The sequence below is a fragment of the Cataglyphis hispanica genome, chromosome 12 (assembly GCF_021464435.1).
Source record: "Cataglyphis hispanica isolate Lineage 1 chromosome 12, ULB_Chis1_1.0, whole genome shotgun sequence".
In the NCBI taxonomy this organism is placed as follows: Eukaryota; Metazoa; Arthropoda; class Insecta; order Hymenoptera; family Formicidae; genus Cataglyphis; species Cataglyphis hispanica.
The window spans coordinates 230,485-247,498 of NC_065965.1; the positions used below are offsets into that span (position 1 = coordinate 230,485).

Sequence of the window (17,014 nt, forward strand, 5' to 3'; positions counted from 1 at the left end):
GATATAAATTTCATATTGTATTATTCTCTTTTTGTAAATTTTACATTCAACAATTTATAACGACACTTATCGTACATTTATATGCGCGATTTTCGTCTCAATCGCCTTCCGGGTCGGTGCAATGCAAAGCCCGGTTCTGACCCGAATCGTCGATTGTTGTTCGGCCGCGGGCAATAAATTCGCGAATGCGCGAAGTATAGAAATGGGGTCTGTCTCCTCGACCCAGTTCGAATCCGTGCCGATTACACGCACAGATTATAAGCATTTTGCATTTTTCTCGAACGCGTTTTATCTCGCAAGATGTCATATCGGCTTGCGCGACTTGAGAATTTACAGCATTATCTTTTTTGTTGTAAATATCCTGTGATAACTTAGGATAGTGGGAAAATGAGGTACACTGGCGAGAACAAATTTCTCCATTTATGTGATAAAAATATCGAGGGGACTCAAAAATTATTATACCTTTAATCATCAAATTTTTAATCTATAAGAGTTTATGTCTTATATTACTATGTTAAAGTAATATACAAAATTATTATAAATTAAGATTTTCCTTGTCAATATGATCCGTGTATATTGAACAATGAATAATACTCTTTTTATATCTCAATACTGATTATATTGCGTTAGTTTCCTCTTGATGATAATCATATATATGATGTATATATGGTTCATATATAAAATGAAATCTATTTTCGGTAAATTTCAATAAATTTGAAATTGTATAATAAATGTCTTCCAATAATTAAAATGTTCATCCCATTTTTTATTGACTTTCATGTTTATAAAATTTTAAGTTAATCCATATGGTTTTTCAATGATCCGAATAATTGAAGCCTTTCTTCGCGTTCGCCTTATGCTTGTTGCGCATAAAACTTTAATGCGATTATTGTTAAGTGCTGTGGATTACTCACATGCGCTCATAGATATCACTACCAGATGCGCTGCAACTGCGTAACATTCAGTGATTGATGTGTGACTAACAAAATTAACCACGTTGTGATAATTAATTCTTCGCAAAGAAAATATTTTTAATAAATTTTTTTTTAATATTTTTTTAATTATTTTTTAATAAATTATTTTTAATAAAAACTAACATTTATATTATATATATATATACATATACAGGTTGTTTCATTTAACTCTTATTACTTCAAATAACTCCGTTACATGTACAAGAAAATGATAAAGGAAAAAATTGTACGAATCAAAAGGGGAAACACGATGATGAAATTAAAAAGTCGTATTAAGATCATTTTGAATGTTATTTCAAGGTCATTGATGTTTTTTTAAATGGAATCATTTTAATGATTTTAAATAAATGTTTTAACTGATTCCAAAGGAAATTCAAGCATGTATAATAACATGACCTTCAGATAACTTTGTATTCAAAATTCACGCTATAATGATATGGGATAATCAATAAATCTTAATAATTATTTTTTTATGTTAATATTTGTTTATTTATTTTAAATGCCCACCATCAACGTCAATACATTTTTGTAAACGTCTAATAAACGAGTGCCTCGCTGTTGCGAGTGGAGTAATATTTCTCAATTAATAATGCATTAATAATGCATTCTCTCATATTCTGGACTGTTGTCCAGAACTGACTGCGTATCTTGATAAACAATTGTGCCATATAAAAAAGAATCAAGTGGTATTAGAACCGGAGAGCGTGCCGGTCAGTTAACTCTTGAGCCCCTACCAATCCACTTTTCTGAAAACTTGTTGTTTAAAGTATCACGTACCATTCGGGTAAAATGAACTGGACAACCATCGTGTTTTTTTTTTTTATTTATTGGTTTATTTTTATTTCATTCTATATATGTTTTTTTTATGCCATTCAAAATACTTTGTTAAAATATGTGTGTGTGATAGAGAAAAAATTATGCGCAATCATGTCGATTAATTTCTATCTCTTTTTTTCTTCTTATACACTAAATTCTACTATGTGTATTAAAGTAAATATAACTATCTCTGTAGTCGATCTCTTCAACTTTTTATTTGTGCTAATAATGTTTTCTTATCTATATTTATCGATAAAAGACTAACATTAGAATCTGTGAAATATCCGCAGTCGACAACTTTCGGTTTACCTTGACATTTCTCCAAGACGGAGCAAAAGATGTAAGTTTATTTTCATATTTTTCTTATAACTTAAAGTCAAACTTGATGAATAACGTGTATATTGACGTCTATCTCGCAACTTTGAATTCGATAAATCATTTTATTCATACATGTATTTCATATGTTTCATATAAAAAAATATAAAATGTCAAACGCGTTTAATAAATATCAGTAAATTGATTTGGATTCTGACTTAATTATGCAAATATATGTTAATTTAAATCAAATCGCATATAATTTATAATTTTATTTCCATTCACACTTTTGGCAGCAAAATAATGTTTATATTTTTACATAAAATAAAAAATCATAGCTTTTATTATATCTTACTATTTATATTAAATAAATATATATCTTTATCTTTTAAATAAATATGGGATTTTTGTTACAGGTGTATTTGCATTAAATATATGTACAAAGTTTTTCAAGCTGTGACACTTTGGCATATTCTTATGTTCACATTTAACTATCTGAAACTCTTCTAAGATCTCGAAAAAAGCTAATCACGCATTAACGCAATGAAACTTTCAAATCCAACTTAACGTATTTTACACGGATGGAAAAAGATAAAGTTGGAATTGGATTATTCCGGCAGCATCAACAGTGTCAATATTTGTTTTGCTACAGATCAGTAGACAGAATTGAGAATATTCAATTAGCGCGAATGATTAAACGATAATGCACGTATAACGTGGTAAATACATATTTAATTTGTAAACCGCATGTGATTTTGCTACCGAAAACGCTTTTATTAACTCGCTCGATACGATCACAATCGTTCATTGAATTGACAAAAATAACCTTTTTATTACATTTCTTTCAATAATGCTCTATTATAATGGTTTTATTTTTTTATAGATATTATATATATATATATATATATATAACAAATTTAAAAAAATTTAATTAAAAAACATTATATTTATTAAATAAACTAATAAAGGTTCTTCTTATGAATATATCATACAAAGAAGAGAAAGGCAATTAAGAGAGCAAAAAAAAAGACCAAAACATATGTTTCCTGATGACTGTTTATCACTTAGTTAAAATATCAATATAATTTGATTGTAATAAAACGTGCGCATAAATTATCACGCTAGTTCTTGTGATTGGCTTTTCTCTCCTTCGTATTTAAAATTTATTTCCCTGATTTTATTAAAATTGGAGTAAAAAAAAAAAATTGACAAAGAAGCTTATTGCTTTTACAAAAGAGCGCGTTTTACAAAAGAGGAAAAGATGAATCAGAAGAGTGACGTAAATTCTTTCGACGTGACGCTTGCTTTTTGAATGATCGCTTCGCAATGACATCGCACGTTTGATCATATTTTGGTTCCGTGCATCAACGCTGATGAATGTCCGTCACGTGTAAGTAAAGCACGGTGCAAACGGCATACGAATAAACAAAAACGTCGTCCTGTAATCTTCACAATCAAAGGGAAGGATGATGTCTAGGATGGTTGCATTTCGCGGATGATTTGCACAAGCGGAGTGTCTCCTACGTCCTTTCCGTAAATGAGGTGCCTTGTAATCTCGCTCATATCAAGGCTATGCCAACGATTTACATGTCGCACACGTACAGATGTAAGTATTGAAATTATTTTCTTGGAAAATATTATTTCTGTATATCTACGTTGTAAAAAGCGAAAATACACGTTCGAAAGGGCTGAGAATAACGATTCCGCATAAATATACTTTGTTATTATTTTTGAAAATAACAAGAATTTATAAATTCTGTTAAGTAACTGTTATCGAGGAATTGCACTCTATGGTATATTAATAATATTTATTACCAACAATAAACGTAACTGTTAAAATACTTCTTATTTATAGCTTGAAAGATTTTTAAAACTTCAATTAAAGCAATATGTATATTCTAACATTATTACATTTACATAAGTTCTCTTTCGTATCATATATTTCTCACACATCCAAATGCGTAAGTAAATTCAACTTAAGCACACTTTTTATGGTGTCAATATTTAATATAATAAAGAAGAATAATTATAAGAATATTTCTAATTCCTTCTTCTTCTTCTTCTTCCTCTTGAATTAGGCTTAGAGTCTGTTTTTTCCGATCATTTTGCCTCGCGAGGCACAATTATCGGTTCTGTGAGCGTCAAATGCTTTTTATCGGGGGTAGGTTGCTGGCCTTGTCCCCGAACCCTTCTTTTTTTTAACCCGGGCTTGGGACCGGCTGCGTTAGATAGTGAATTAATTCATCCACCATCCGTTGCAGGCAAGATACTCTCAGCAGGTTTTTGCCATTGCCTGCCGAGAGGTGGCGACCGTGAAATCCTACGATATTTTTAAGCTCGGGCTGGATTTGAACTTGAGATCTTTGGCATAGAGGAAAGTAAACACACATCTCTTTGCGCCACGATCGCCACAAACTAATCCTAATATTCTAATTCCTAATATTCCTAAATAACAAAAAAAAAAAATTATAATCTCTCAATGTGTCATATTTGTCTTTTTTCAACCAATACATGTTTTTCTCATCCATAGCCTGTTAATAATTAATATAATATAGCCGAGGGATGTGCGTTTACCGAGTGGATGGATATAGACGACCGTAATCATGAGGTAAAAGCGAGAGGGACAGGAATCGCCCACGATTAAAATATTTAATGTCAAAAGGCACTTACGTGCCGTTTCGCGGAATGATATTGCGCTCGAGGACAGAGAGTAGGGAAGACAAAGTGTTAAAGCTCGGTTAAAGAGCTGCACATAGCCGGTGGTGAGTACGCGTGCGTTGCATAATACATTTCCATCGGAGATAGTTTTAAGGTGGGGTACACAGAGTTTCATCGACCGATGCCGAGCTACGGGGTGGAGCTTAAGCCAGACGATAACGCGTCAGCAACTTCTTGTCGCAAGAAGGTACTTTTCCTTGCGTTTTATCTAAAAAATCGTCCACCGTACTCCGGAAATTGCGCAGCAACAGCCAAGCGCGAGTACCTTTCCAATAAATTTAAATTCGTCTCGTTCTAAAAAAAATTGGAGATTGTCTTTGCAAATTTCTTTTTACTTTCTATAATCGCGAGATCAAAAAGTAAACATATTTCAAATTATGGAATTAAAAATATTTTCAGTAAAAAAAAAAAAAAAATAAAAAAAATTGATTAAGCAATGCGTACTTGTGTATCGTTGTTATTTGTAAAGGAATTATCAATCTCTAATCTCTTGCGATCAAAAGATCATATATTTGTCCTTTTTGAAAATTTGCAATTTTCAATAAAGAGAAAGCGCGCGAAAAATTATTTTCGATATTCCGCGAGCCATCCTGTATCCAATGACTAGTTCTTTCAAGGTCTTTGTTGATCGGAATCAGCGATACTAGAGCACTCTGCGCCCGATAAATCGCCGGCACTGTATCGACTGTCGGAAGTCCGGATAGCCGGCCACCATTTCTAATACACTCCCGAACTTCGACATTCGCGGTCCACGTGCATTTGAGTTATGACATTTTACCATCCGGTCTCTTTCAATACTTTATGATATTTTCCTTAATTAGTTGTATTATTTTATCATTATCGTCGTCCTTATATAAAAACACAAGATACAAATAGCGAAAAAACCCTTAAACACGAACGCATGCATATACACACATACAATTAAATCTAATATAATAAAATAATAAAAATTAAATCTAAACTTAAAATAGTAAGATATCACTAAGATAAAAAGAAATCTAAATTAAATTCTTTTTTTTTTAATTTAGCAAAGCTACACCATTTGCGATTAAAATATTGTTTTTAATTTTCTAAAATGCAATACTATTTAAATATCCCATTCGTATAATGCACGCCAATTGTCACATATTTGCAGCTTTTACGTAAAAATTTTCTAGCGATTTAATTTCGCGTTTGAAAGTTCTTACGTACGATATGCCGCAATTGCGTAAGACACGTGTTTGACGCGAATGAGACCAACATCTTCCGTGCTTAAATGTATACGAAGATGCGATGTAGAGAGAGAGAGAGGGAGAGAGAGAGACTGATAGAAATATGCAGCTCCCAAGTATCTAACGATTATTTTATTATTGGCCCAATTACGGCGTTATTGTTTTCACACACACACAGGCGCGACGGCAAACCGGTTAAAGCTCTCTCGTGTCACTTTATAGCAGTCCAACTATAGTCATGCCATCAGGATGACTGTTGGCTGGATTTTTGCCTCCGCTTGCCTAACGCGGCAGATTATGGCGCTTTAACCCTTTAACCCCGACTGAATTCCTTCGTACGACGCAGCATTATTTCACATTCCTAATTCGAGACCACCGTTCTGACGATATGCTTGATTGGATTTTCTCCAAAAAATAGTTTTTTTGCAAACCGCCCTAAATGTCATTAATGTTGGAAATTGATTTATACTTCTATAAGAATTGAAATTTTGTGACTTTTATATCTAAGCATTTACAAATTAAACTTCACTATGTAACAACTAAAATGTTTATTTATTTGTATATATATTTGGAACAATGCACTAAAATAGAATCACTAATTAAATTATAACAATCAAATTTTGTTCATTTTGTATCTATATGGATTTTAATTAAAAAATTTAAACAGTAATATGAAAAACTATTTTAATGATGTAAAAAATATATCAAAAGTTATTTTCCATGTAAAATTTAATAACCTTCAATTGGGCTTTTGCGTCAAATTTGTGTCAAAATTTGTGTGACGGTTTGTCGTATTTTTAGCATCGTTGGATAAACGCCGAAGATTTCTATCTTTCTCTCCCTCTCTCTCTCCCTCTCTCTCTCTCTCTCTCCCTCTCACTTTTTCTTCTAACTCGGCTGTTATGTATTGTGATGAGAGTTTGTCATGACGTATTGTCGGGAATAAATGTCAATTGACATGCAGGGTCCCTTCTTTCTCACAACATTGCCGCAGCACGTGTTCTCGCGTCGAAAGCGCTTCGCGTTTCGTTAAAATGAGACGAAATCCGCTTCATGAATGAAAGGCCGCCGCCACCGACCACTTCCTCGCTTTTCATAGAATGAGAGAATATACCGAGGAATTGGCCGTGGGATCAAACCAGTATTGTCCGCTTAAGCTCTTTCTCTATTTCTCTCAGCTATGGATTACACAATCGGCGCCATAACTTTTCATATGTCCAAATACCCCGACTTTCGGTCGAAGCACAAAATAATTCTTGCGTTTGCACAAATCGTATGCAAAGGTATGGTACATAATAACGAAAAAAAAATGTGAAAAATATTGAAATTTTGGATGCTTGGAAAAAATATTAAACTTCCATGTAAAAGATATCCCAAATACAAATTAGTTTAAATATTATTCAATTAATTATTAGTCGTAATTAATCATTCAATTAATTTCTTCCTATTTATATATCTGTCTAGTGAATTCTGAATTTCATTTATATTTATGTTTATTATTATGTTTATTATATTATATTTATACACGAGTTACACTTCGTTTTCATTAACGGAACGAACGAGTTTAACATAATTTCGGTGAAACACATCCGAATGCAATGCTTCTGTTCTGGCGGTGTGCCAGAATGGCGAAATGTCAGTTCGTACATAATATCATGCTAACATATTGTGTCACATATGAAAACGCGCATCTTTTATGGCACAAGTCATTCTGACATTTCGCGGTCTTGTGTATATGCTACATCTCACAAAAATAGAATATGATGTTTGCAGAAAATACGATTGCAATAATTGCGCCTTTCATAGGCTTAATTAACTTTTTAAAATTTTTAAAATTATGTCTAGAAATGTCTGATTTATGAATTGTAATCGAAAAGTTTAAATTCAATATCATGGCTTGAATCCATTACATTTTTATCTGTCGAGACTTTAAAAGCTAGTGTATGCAACTGAAATTGCAAAAAACCGCTCCATCAACGCGTAGATGTCTGCCAAAAACCATTCGTTATGGGATCTTTAAAAGGATGTGATAGTTTATGATCTGACTTGTCCATGCATTGAAACAGTTAGAGGACATTTTGAATATTTATTATGAATTGCGAGTAGATAAATAATTAAACTGAAGATGTATTACATTGATCATGTGTCATTATAGATATATTCTGTTTTTGTCATTGATATTTTTCGATTATAATTCACTAACTGTTGCCCGCGGCTTCGCTCACGTGGATTTTGGAATTTGATACAATTTTGGAATTTGATACAATTGTGTGTGGTAGAAATATGAATATTTTTTATCTAAACTGTACAAAATATAATTTACAGGTTGATGTATTAACGTAATCAGCAATGTTTATTGCAGACGTTAGTCGGAACGTATTGGCTGCAAAACAAAAATAGTTTCATTCATATGCGTCCAAGAATTTTTTCATGTTGTAATCACAAACAGACAATGAGACAAACAGTGAAAAAAGAGTATTAAATTTGTTAATGATATCCATATCTTAAGAACTACTGACGTTAGAGGCAAGAAATTTGATACGTAAACTTTCTTTATAATGAAAAATTAAAATGTCAATTTTTACTTTTCTAACAGCTTCGGTTTTTAAGATATAGATATATCCTTATAAAAAAATTTTAACCCCCATTTTCACCACCCTAATTAGATTTTTGGAAAATGATAAAACACGTGGTTCTTTATTCTTGAAAATACCAATTTTCACGACTGTAACATCTTCGGTTTTTGAGATATAGATATCCTTATAAAAAAAATCCAATCCCTTTTTTCATCCCCTTAGGAGCAGAATTACCAAAAATCCTTTCTTAATTCCTACATCATAAAAACAATGTACCTTCCAAATTTCACGTTTCTAGGTTAAACGATTTGAGCTGGGCGTAAATCAGTCAGTTAGTCAAGATTTCTTTCTTTTATATATATATATATATATATATATATATATATATATATATATATATATATATATATATAAATATATATATATATATATAAACCAAACATATGTTTATATAAAATATTTTCTTGTTTTTGTGTGAAGAAAAGTTAGCCCCCAAAGTTTGTTCAAATATTTCTGAATTGCCCTGTATATATGTATATGTATTATATATATATATATATATATATATATATATATATATATATATACATGTATGTATGTATACTGCTTCTGTTAAAAATTTGATATAATTATTTGTTTATTTAATTAAACTTACTTAACATCAATTTAATTCATAGAAAATAAATTAATCAATAAAAAAAATAAAATATTCTTTTGCATTTATTTTAAAATATATTATGTAATCTTAATCATTTCCTTATTTAGAAAAAGAAATTCTTCTAAAATCTATTTTAGAAAATTAATTAAAAACTGTTACGTAAAAATATATTTTAACAATATAAATATGTATATGTATATGTATATGTATATATATATATATATATATATATATATATATAATACTTATAATACCTATATGAATCATAATACCTATATAAAAATAAATTATTTTAAAAACAAAATTCTAACACATCTTTCCTTAAAATCATTCCTCATTTGGTTGAAGGCATAGGTAAAAAAGTTACTAACTGGCAGTGAGATCCTTTAACTTCGATTGTTCGAGGGCGCCACACGTTTTACTTGATTCACGGGGCGAATTTCCCTATATATATGAAGGAGGCGCATGTGTATGTACATATATGGTACATTTACATGCAAGTATTTTTATTGAACAATTTCGCGTTATTTAAATGTCCAGCTAATTCTGTATTTGATTCACCTAATATGAAGATTGAGTTCAATGTCAACACGAAATGAGAACCAGTCGACCACATTTAACGCTAATTGTAGTCAGAATATGGCCGCAATGAGAGTGATAAAAAAAAGGTTGCTCAACATAGATATATAGTATTGAAAGCATTAAATATTAACTATATTTAAAAAATTATTATGATAAAAAAATTTCTCAATATAACGTAACTGATTAAGTTGATTCGTTATAAAATAATCAATAATTATAATTAAAGATAATAATAATAACAAAACTAGAGAATAAGTCTTGCTATTATCGTACAATATATATAAATTTTACAAATCTGTCTTTTTAATATTCTTATTTAATTTTTTTAAATGTATATATATATACAGGGTGTCCTGCAAAGATTGTGCCAACGCTCGTGAGCGGGTAGAGCACAGTAAATTGAACAGAAAAGTCCTTTTTGATCTGAGCTTTCTTTTCGTTGTTATACGATGTTAATGTTAGCTAATCAGCGCCTGTCTACAACGGAAAACAAAGGAGGGACGTCGGAGTAACGAGACGGCTTTCTGTTGTATAGACAGGAGCTGATTAGCTAACTTTAACATCGTATAACAATGAAAAGAAAGCTCAAATCAAAAAATGGTAAAGGACTTTTCTGTTCAGTTTACTGTGCTCTACCCGCTCACAAGCGTTGGCACAATCTTTACAGGACACCCTGTATATGAATCACCCTGTGTGTGTGTGTGTGTGTGTGTGTGTGTGTGTAAATCATCGTGTGTGTATGTATATATATATATATAGAATTTATCACCCAAGTTTGTCGGTGTATTTCTGAATCACCCTTATATATATATATATATATATATATATATATATATATATATATATATATAGGGTGATTCAGAAATACATCGACAAACTTGGGTGATAAATTCTTCACATAAAAACAAGAAAAAATGTCATATGAACAAATGTCTGGGAAATGCCGGCTGGTTTATGGGTTATAATCGAAGCCCTAGTTTATGAAAATGAAATCGCTAATGAAGAAACGCTTCATAAACGCATTGTAGACACTTACAAAATTATCCGCAACTGTCAGGGGAGTTTTGAAAGGGTGCAATAGTCGTGACCATGCGTGCATTGAAACAGGAAAAGGATATTTTGAGCATTTGTTGTAATAGTCAGTTTTTGGTTATACCTAATAAACCAGGCATTCCCATATGTTCATAAGACATTTTTTTTCTTGTTTTTATATGAACTCATCACCGGTTTGTCGGTGTATTTCTGAACTCTGTGTCTATGTATATATATATATATATATATATATATATATATATATATATATATATATATACAGGTTGTATCAAAAGTCTGGATACACTCAAATATCTCGTAAACGTTACATTTTAGAGAAAAATATTTCAGACAAAAGTTGTAATGCTTGAAAAGACGCATTTAATGACAGTATTAATTTGATCATAGAATATGCAATAAAAAATAGGGGATTCCACTTAAAAATTTTAAGTTGACCTTGATCTAACTTTGGCAATGCCACCTATGGTCAAATTAATACTGTCATTAAATGCGTCTTTTTAAGCCTTACAATTTTTGTCTAAAATATTTTTCTCTGAAATGTAATGTTTATGAGATATTTGAGTGTATCCAGACTTTTGACACATCCTGTATATATATATAATAGTTTTTATCTTAAATTTCTATAGAGAAATATTCTCTTCTTTTAAATTAAACAACTTTTTAATTTTACATATAATTTTACATATAAGTTATTTTAAATTTCACTTAGTTAAAATATGTAATTTGATTATAATAAAACATACGCGCACAAATTATCGCGCTGGCTCTTGATTGCCTTCTGTCTCTTTCTGTTATTTTTAATTTTTTTAAATTTTTATGAGCAATGTCCAATAAACTTGGATTAGTATATGAAAGAATAAATTTTCATAATTAACAAAGAGAAATGAAAACAAGTAAAGGTAAATAAGCCACAGAAAAGATCATAAGAGCGACACGTGCACGATCATAAGGGTAGGGCGGGGTTGTACGATTATCGACCACCGTCGAATCTGCTTTGTGGCAGGGACGCAGCTGCATAGTCTTCCCCTCACGCTCTTCCTGTCTCACTCTGCCAGGGCGAGTTTCCTCATCGACAAAGTCCAGCCTTCGGACCGGTGTCACGAGTGATTCTCATGCGAAGCTTATGAATCAGAGGTCAGACAGGTTTCTTTTTAGAAAATTCAGCGCGTCGGATTCGCAAATAAATTATAATAAAATTTCATCTTGCTTCATGAGATGGTTTCCATATATTCGTCATTTTATATACTTACATATAATAGCGTGTGTGCGTGTACATGCGCACATTCATTCCAGGAAAACACGTCGCTACAGCTGCGGTCACGAAACGTCAAATGACCACGATCTTTTTCCAACAAGTATTTATCACGAACCAAATTAAACAAGTTCTACAGAGAATTGGATTGATGCGCATAATCGCCTGGCGTAGGAGAGCTTCGAATTGCACGGATATTGTAATCCTGGATTATTGGTAGCATTCTGATCTTCCACATGGATGTACTTTCACGACTCGGATGAATTTATAAAAAAATAAAAAATAAAAATAAAATAATCATCATGAAGTAAAATAATAATCATAAAAAAATAATAATCATGAAATAAAGATTGAGCAATATTGAAAGATTAAATAACTTTTATTTTTTTCCTCTTTTATTAGAACAATAATTTCAATATATTTTATTAGAACAATATATTTCATCATTATGCAATGCATTTGTGAAATCATAGCAATATCTCTATAGTTTTATGAATCATGGTCAAAAAATTCAGGAACGATAATGGAACATTAAACGTCAATATCTGTTCTAGCTATCGTTTTTATTAAACGATAAGATTCTGCGGCGGTCGCGAAGAGAGTAGAAAATATGAACTTAGATGCACTTTAATACCCATGAGAGAATATGATTTTAATACAAAAAATTAAAATGTCTCTTTCAAATTACATATAAAAAGTAGTAGAAATAATTTTTTATTAGGATGCTGTACTCTATCTAGGATATTATATTACGTTTAAAATAATATTTTTGTGAGAAAGAAAATTTGCAATTAAATTTAAATTTTATTCAGAATTCAAAACGTTCGAGCATTTTCAAACGCTACTATATAATAATCGCGGTTATTACCGCGGCGACAATTATTGTCTCATGCGACGTGCATTACATCGATTCGCGTCAAACAATTTTGCTTGCAATTGATTTGACGGGCGTTTATCTCATTGTAGTTCGCTGCATTCTGTCTACGCAGATTGATCTGCCAGAACGGGCGCTTTTTTCATGCGAGTGAATATATAACACCATACACCATACTCTATTTCCTTTTTTGATCATCGCAAGAAATGCAATGAACGGTGTAATATCTTGCAAAAAAATACATCTTGCATTTATCTAAATGAGAAAATAACTTTCACACACAATGGTCGAAAATATGTAAAATAGTAAATGCGCACTGATAATTAAATAACAATGCCCTACCTCGAATCCTTGAAACGGTTTTCGATATTAAACACAATGTCTGTTTTTTGCTTAATTTGACGATAAAATTTGTTCGTTTTACGTGTCGCATATGATTATAGTATAACAAAAAAGTGAAGTAAAACAGCACACATCGATGAAAATATCAACGATAAGTGTTAATTGTCGATAACCGATCTACCAATAAAATTGAAAAGTCACGTTATTAAGCGGAAATGCTGGACGTGCTAAATTGTCATTTATAAATGTGCCTGAGACGATTGTTTCTCGATAAAAATAGCCAAGCTTTGCGCACGATGCTAAAGAGTTTCGAGAAAACATAAAACGCAAACAGACACAACAGTCGATCATAAACTAACATTATAAATTATATTATAACTATAAATTATATTATAAATTATATTATAAACTATATTATAAATTACAAATTATAAGAAAATTTTTATATTTTAATAAAAATGTACATTTTTTTCGATTGAAAAGAATTTATATTATACATATGATATTTTAATGTCTCATTCAAATGTTAAGACTTCTTCTTTTACTCAGTATTTTTTTCTTAGTTTTACACTTTAGTTCTACGCTTTAAAAATATATCAAATATTTTGTAAACCATTATTTAAGAAGGATAAGACAAAGCACTATTACACAAATTCGATTTCGCACAGATATGTGTTGTATATAGTACTTTATAAATATTTCCTCTCACATTTTAAAAGCGTATTCTTTGATAAACTTAGAATTGTTCATTCTACGAATTGTTGTAATTCTTCCCAATTAGCAATACACACACATACCCACACACGCGCTCGCGCGCGCGCGTATTAAATATTTTAATAATTAAATTCTTCATTTTATTTTTAAATAAAGCTTACTCAATATTAATATATGGTAAATAAAATCATTAAAATTATCTAATCATTAAGATTAAATTTTTATATTAATATAAAAACAAATTTTTATTATTACGCAACAATTGATGAAGGAAAATTTTTAGTAAAGAAAGGTAGGCTTTCAATTCATCCAGGAATATGCTTTCGAAGACTGACATAAAGAAAATGCTTATGAAACAGTTTTTATTGATCATAGCTACTTCGAACTTCTAATACGATCGGTCTTAATCTCCGACGTGACGACGATCGATCGATCGACCTTGAAACGAAAGCTTCTCTCGACATGCCGAGCTACCCTTTATTTGATACGAAGGATGAAACATATTGGATGTTCACAGATTGTATCTTTTTCGAGTTTCGATGAGAAATCAGGCGGATACGGCAATGATGATAAATTAGCAATAAGTCATATGCTTGTTGCTTTTTATAACAGGAAGAAAATTCTCGTACACATTTTCATATTATTTGACGATAATGCGAATGAAAATAGTTGCGATTGAGCATGCAAATGCATTGATTAATGTAGCGAGGATAATGCTATTCATTGCGGATGTTTTTGCAAATATCTTTTATCAAGTCGCGTTGATTGACCTCCCTGTTATATAATTATGTCTATTATTTTGCCAAGTGCTTTGTTTTGCAGCAGCATACAACAAATCATTTCTTTTTCGATTCGTAATTAATTCTCATTCGTAATTAATACTCTAATTAATTAATTCGTAATTAATTCGATTCGTCATTAATTCGCGAAATTTTAATATTACCCGACGCTGATATTTTCTAATCATCAATGAATGAATCCATTTTGAATTATTTATTCGAGTTTTACTTTAAAATAACTCGTTATCAAATAGCTAGAATCCTTATTTTTTTATTCGAGATTTGAAAAATGATGCCTCAATTATGTTACTCAGGAGACAGTATATCTTGATAGCACAATATATTCTTTGACACACTATATTCTATGTGTCAAATATACTCAGTGCCAAATATACTATTTTGAGGATATTCTTACAGAATTATCTTTGAATCTTTGTAGGAATAGTCTCATGTTGAAAGAATATTTTATAAATCTCCTTAGAACATCGTATTTAAAACGGTCTCATTTTGAAGTTCTACGCAAATTTATAGATCGTTTTTTTTCGCTTTATTAGAATATTCAAATATTTACTAAAGAATATTTATAGAATATATATAGAGCAGGTTTGCGCTATCTATTTTGTTATCCGAAAGCTATCGTTACTCTCTTCGATAGTGAATCATGCCTGATTTCATCCCCTTTTTCTAGACGCAGAACGGAAACTATCACACGCTAGGGTTTTGACCTGCGACAGCCATGCGCCGCCCGCTCCGAGAGTGATGCGAAGTCAGCCGCAAGCGGAGCACGCGGATAGCGCGCAACATGGTGGCTCGCATTATCGCGACTCATGCACGAAAGATGCGAAGCGATCGGCGTTAAAAATACGCGCGCGCGGCGACAGACCGCCGTTCCACGAGGAGCACGTGGGGTTTCTCGCCGCGTATGATGACACGACGCACGCGTATGTGTGTACATTACGAAAATGAAACAAACAAACAAACGAATACTCACCGCAATCGCCGCGTACCGGCTGCGTGTAACGTGTGGCGTTGTTCGCCGGCGTCACTCGAAACCTCTCCATCTTCTTCCCACTCTATCTTGTATTTCGTGTATTTTCTCGTTTTACCTCCTTCCCCGAAAATCGGACGGCAGAGCCAACGGCGGATCGCGAGACCAAAACGTCGGACGATCAATCACTCGCGATGCGAATACACAATCGAACGACGCTCGAGACGCAAACGAGTCCGGCACATTCGCGCGCTGTCACTCGCGTGCGCATTCCCCATTCGCCGATGTGAAATTACGGAATGTTACTGTACGCAGCGCGACGCCGCGGCCCGGTGTTATCGTTATACACATGAGACAGTGCGGAGTGGGAGTAAGGGCAGTGACTGGAGAAGGAGGGATGGGATGACAGGCGAGCGAGCGAGCGAGAGAGAGAGAGAGAGAGAGAGAGAGAGAGAGAGAGAGAAAGAGAGCAACGCATGGTATCGAAAAGCGAGAATTGTATCTGGTATATACTGATATGTATATGTATATACTAACATGTGAGCGTTACGTGTAGAGAAAACCAAGAGTGAAAGACAGAGAGAGAGAAAAATAACAGAAAGATGAAGGAAAAATAAGGAATGAAGAGAAGGGGAGGGAAAATATGATGCCATAAGAAATGACAAAGAGAATGATGACGGGGAGAAAAGGATAAAAGATAAATAGACAGAGATAGATCATTTTATTTGATCTTGGAGCAGAACATCCCAGGATGTTAAATATTATGAAATATATAAGGAGTGACAAAAGAAAATATTCTCTTAGCTTTTAGATAATTATAATAATATTAGTATAAAGGTGAGATTAGAGATAGAGAAAGACACACAGACGATTGATGACTGGACAAAGAGTGACGAGAGGGATAAAGACCGGCACAAAAAGCGTAATATAATGAACGAATGAAGCTAAGAACGAAGACAAAAGGATGAGATGAGAGCGGAGGGAGAAAGAGGAAGAAACGAGACTGATTAAAGAAGATGGAATAGGCATTGCATTGGCGCCAGAAAATTGTCCTCGATGGTATACTCTATACCCAATATATTTTCTTGCACCTCTGCAGTATCGGCTCGCCCTCTTACGGGACCTCAATCACCCATTGCGCGTGCAGTAACGTAACTAGCAA

At 32.2% G+C, this 17,014-nt stretch overlaps 1 protein-coding gene across 3 annotated transcripts in view; it reads right to left on the reverse strand.

Annotated features, from left to right (window-relative positions):
* LOC126853323 (solute carrier family 12 member 6) overlaps positions 1-16,903 on the reverse strand; it is an 86,567-nt gene extending 69,664 nt beyond the window's left edge. For 2 of the 3 annotated variants that reach the window (XM_050598941.1, XM_050598937.1), the window contains exon 1: positions 15,856-16,903. In XM_050598941.1, the coding sequence (XP_050454898.1) occupies positions 15,856-15,925 (70 nt within the window). In that variant the 5' untranslated portion in view covers positions 15,926-16,903. The remainder of the gene's footprint in view (positions 1-15,855) is intronic. The other variant, XM_050598942.1, reaches the window with a different exon arrangement.
* Positions 16,904-17,014: the final 111 nt, after the last annotated feature.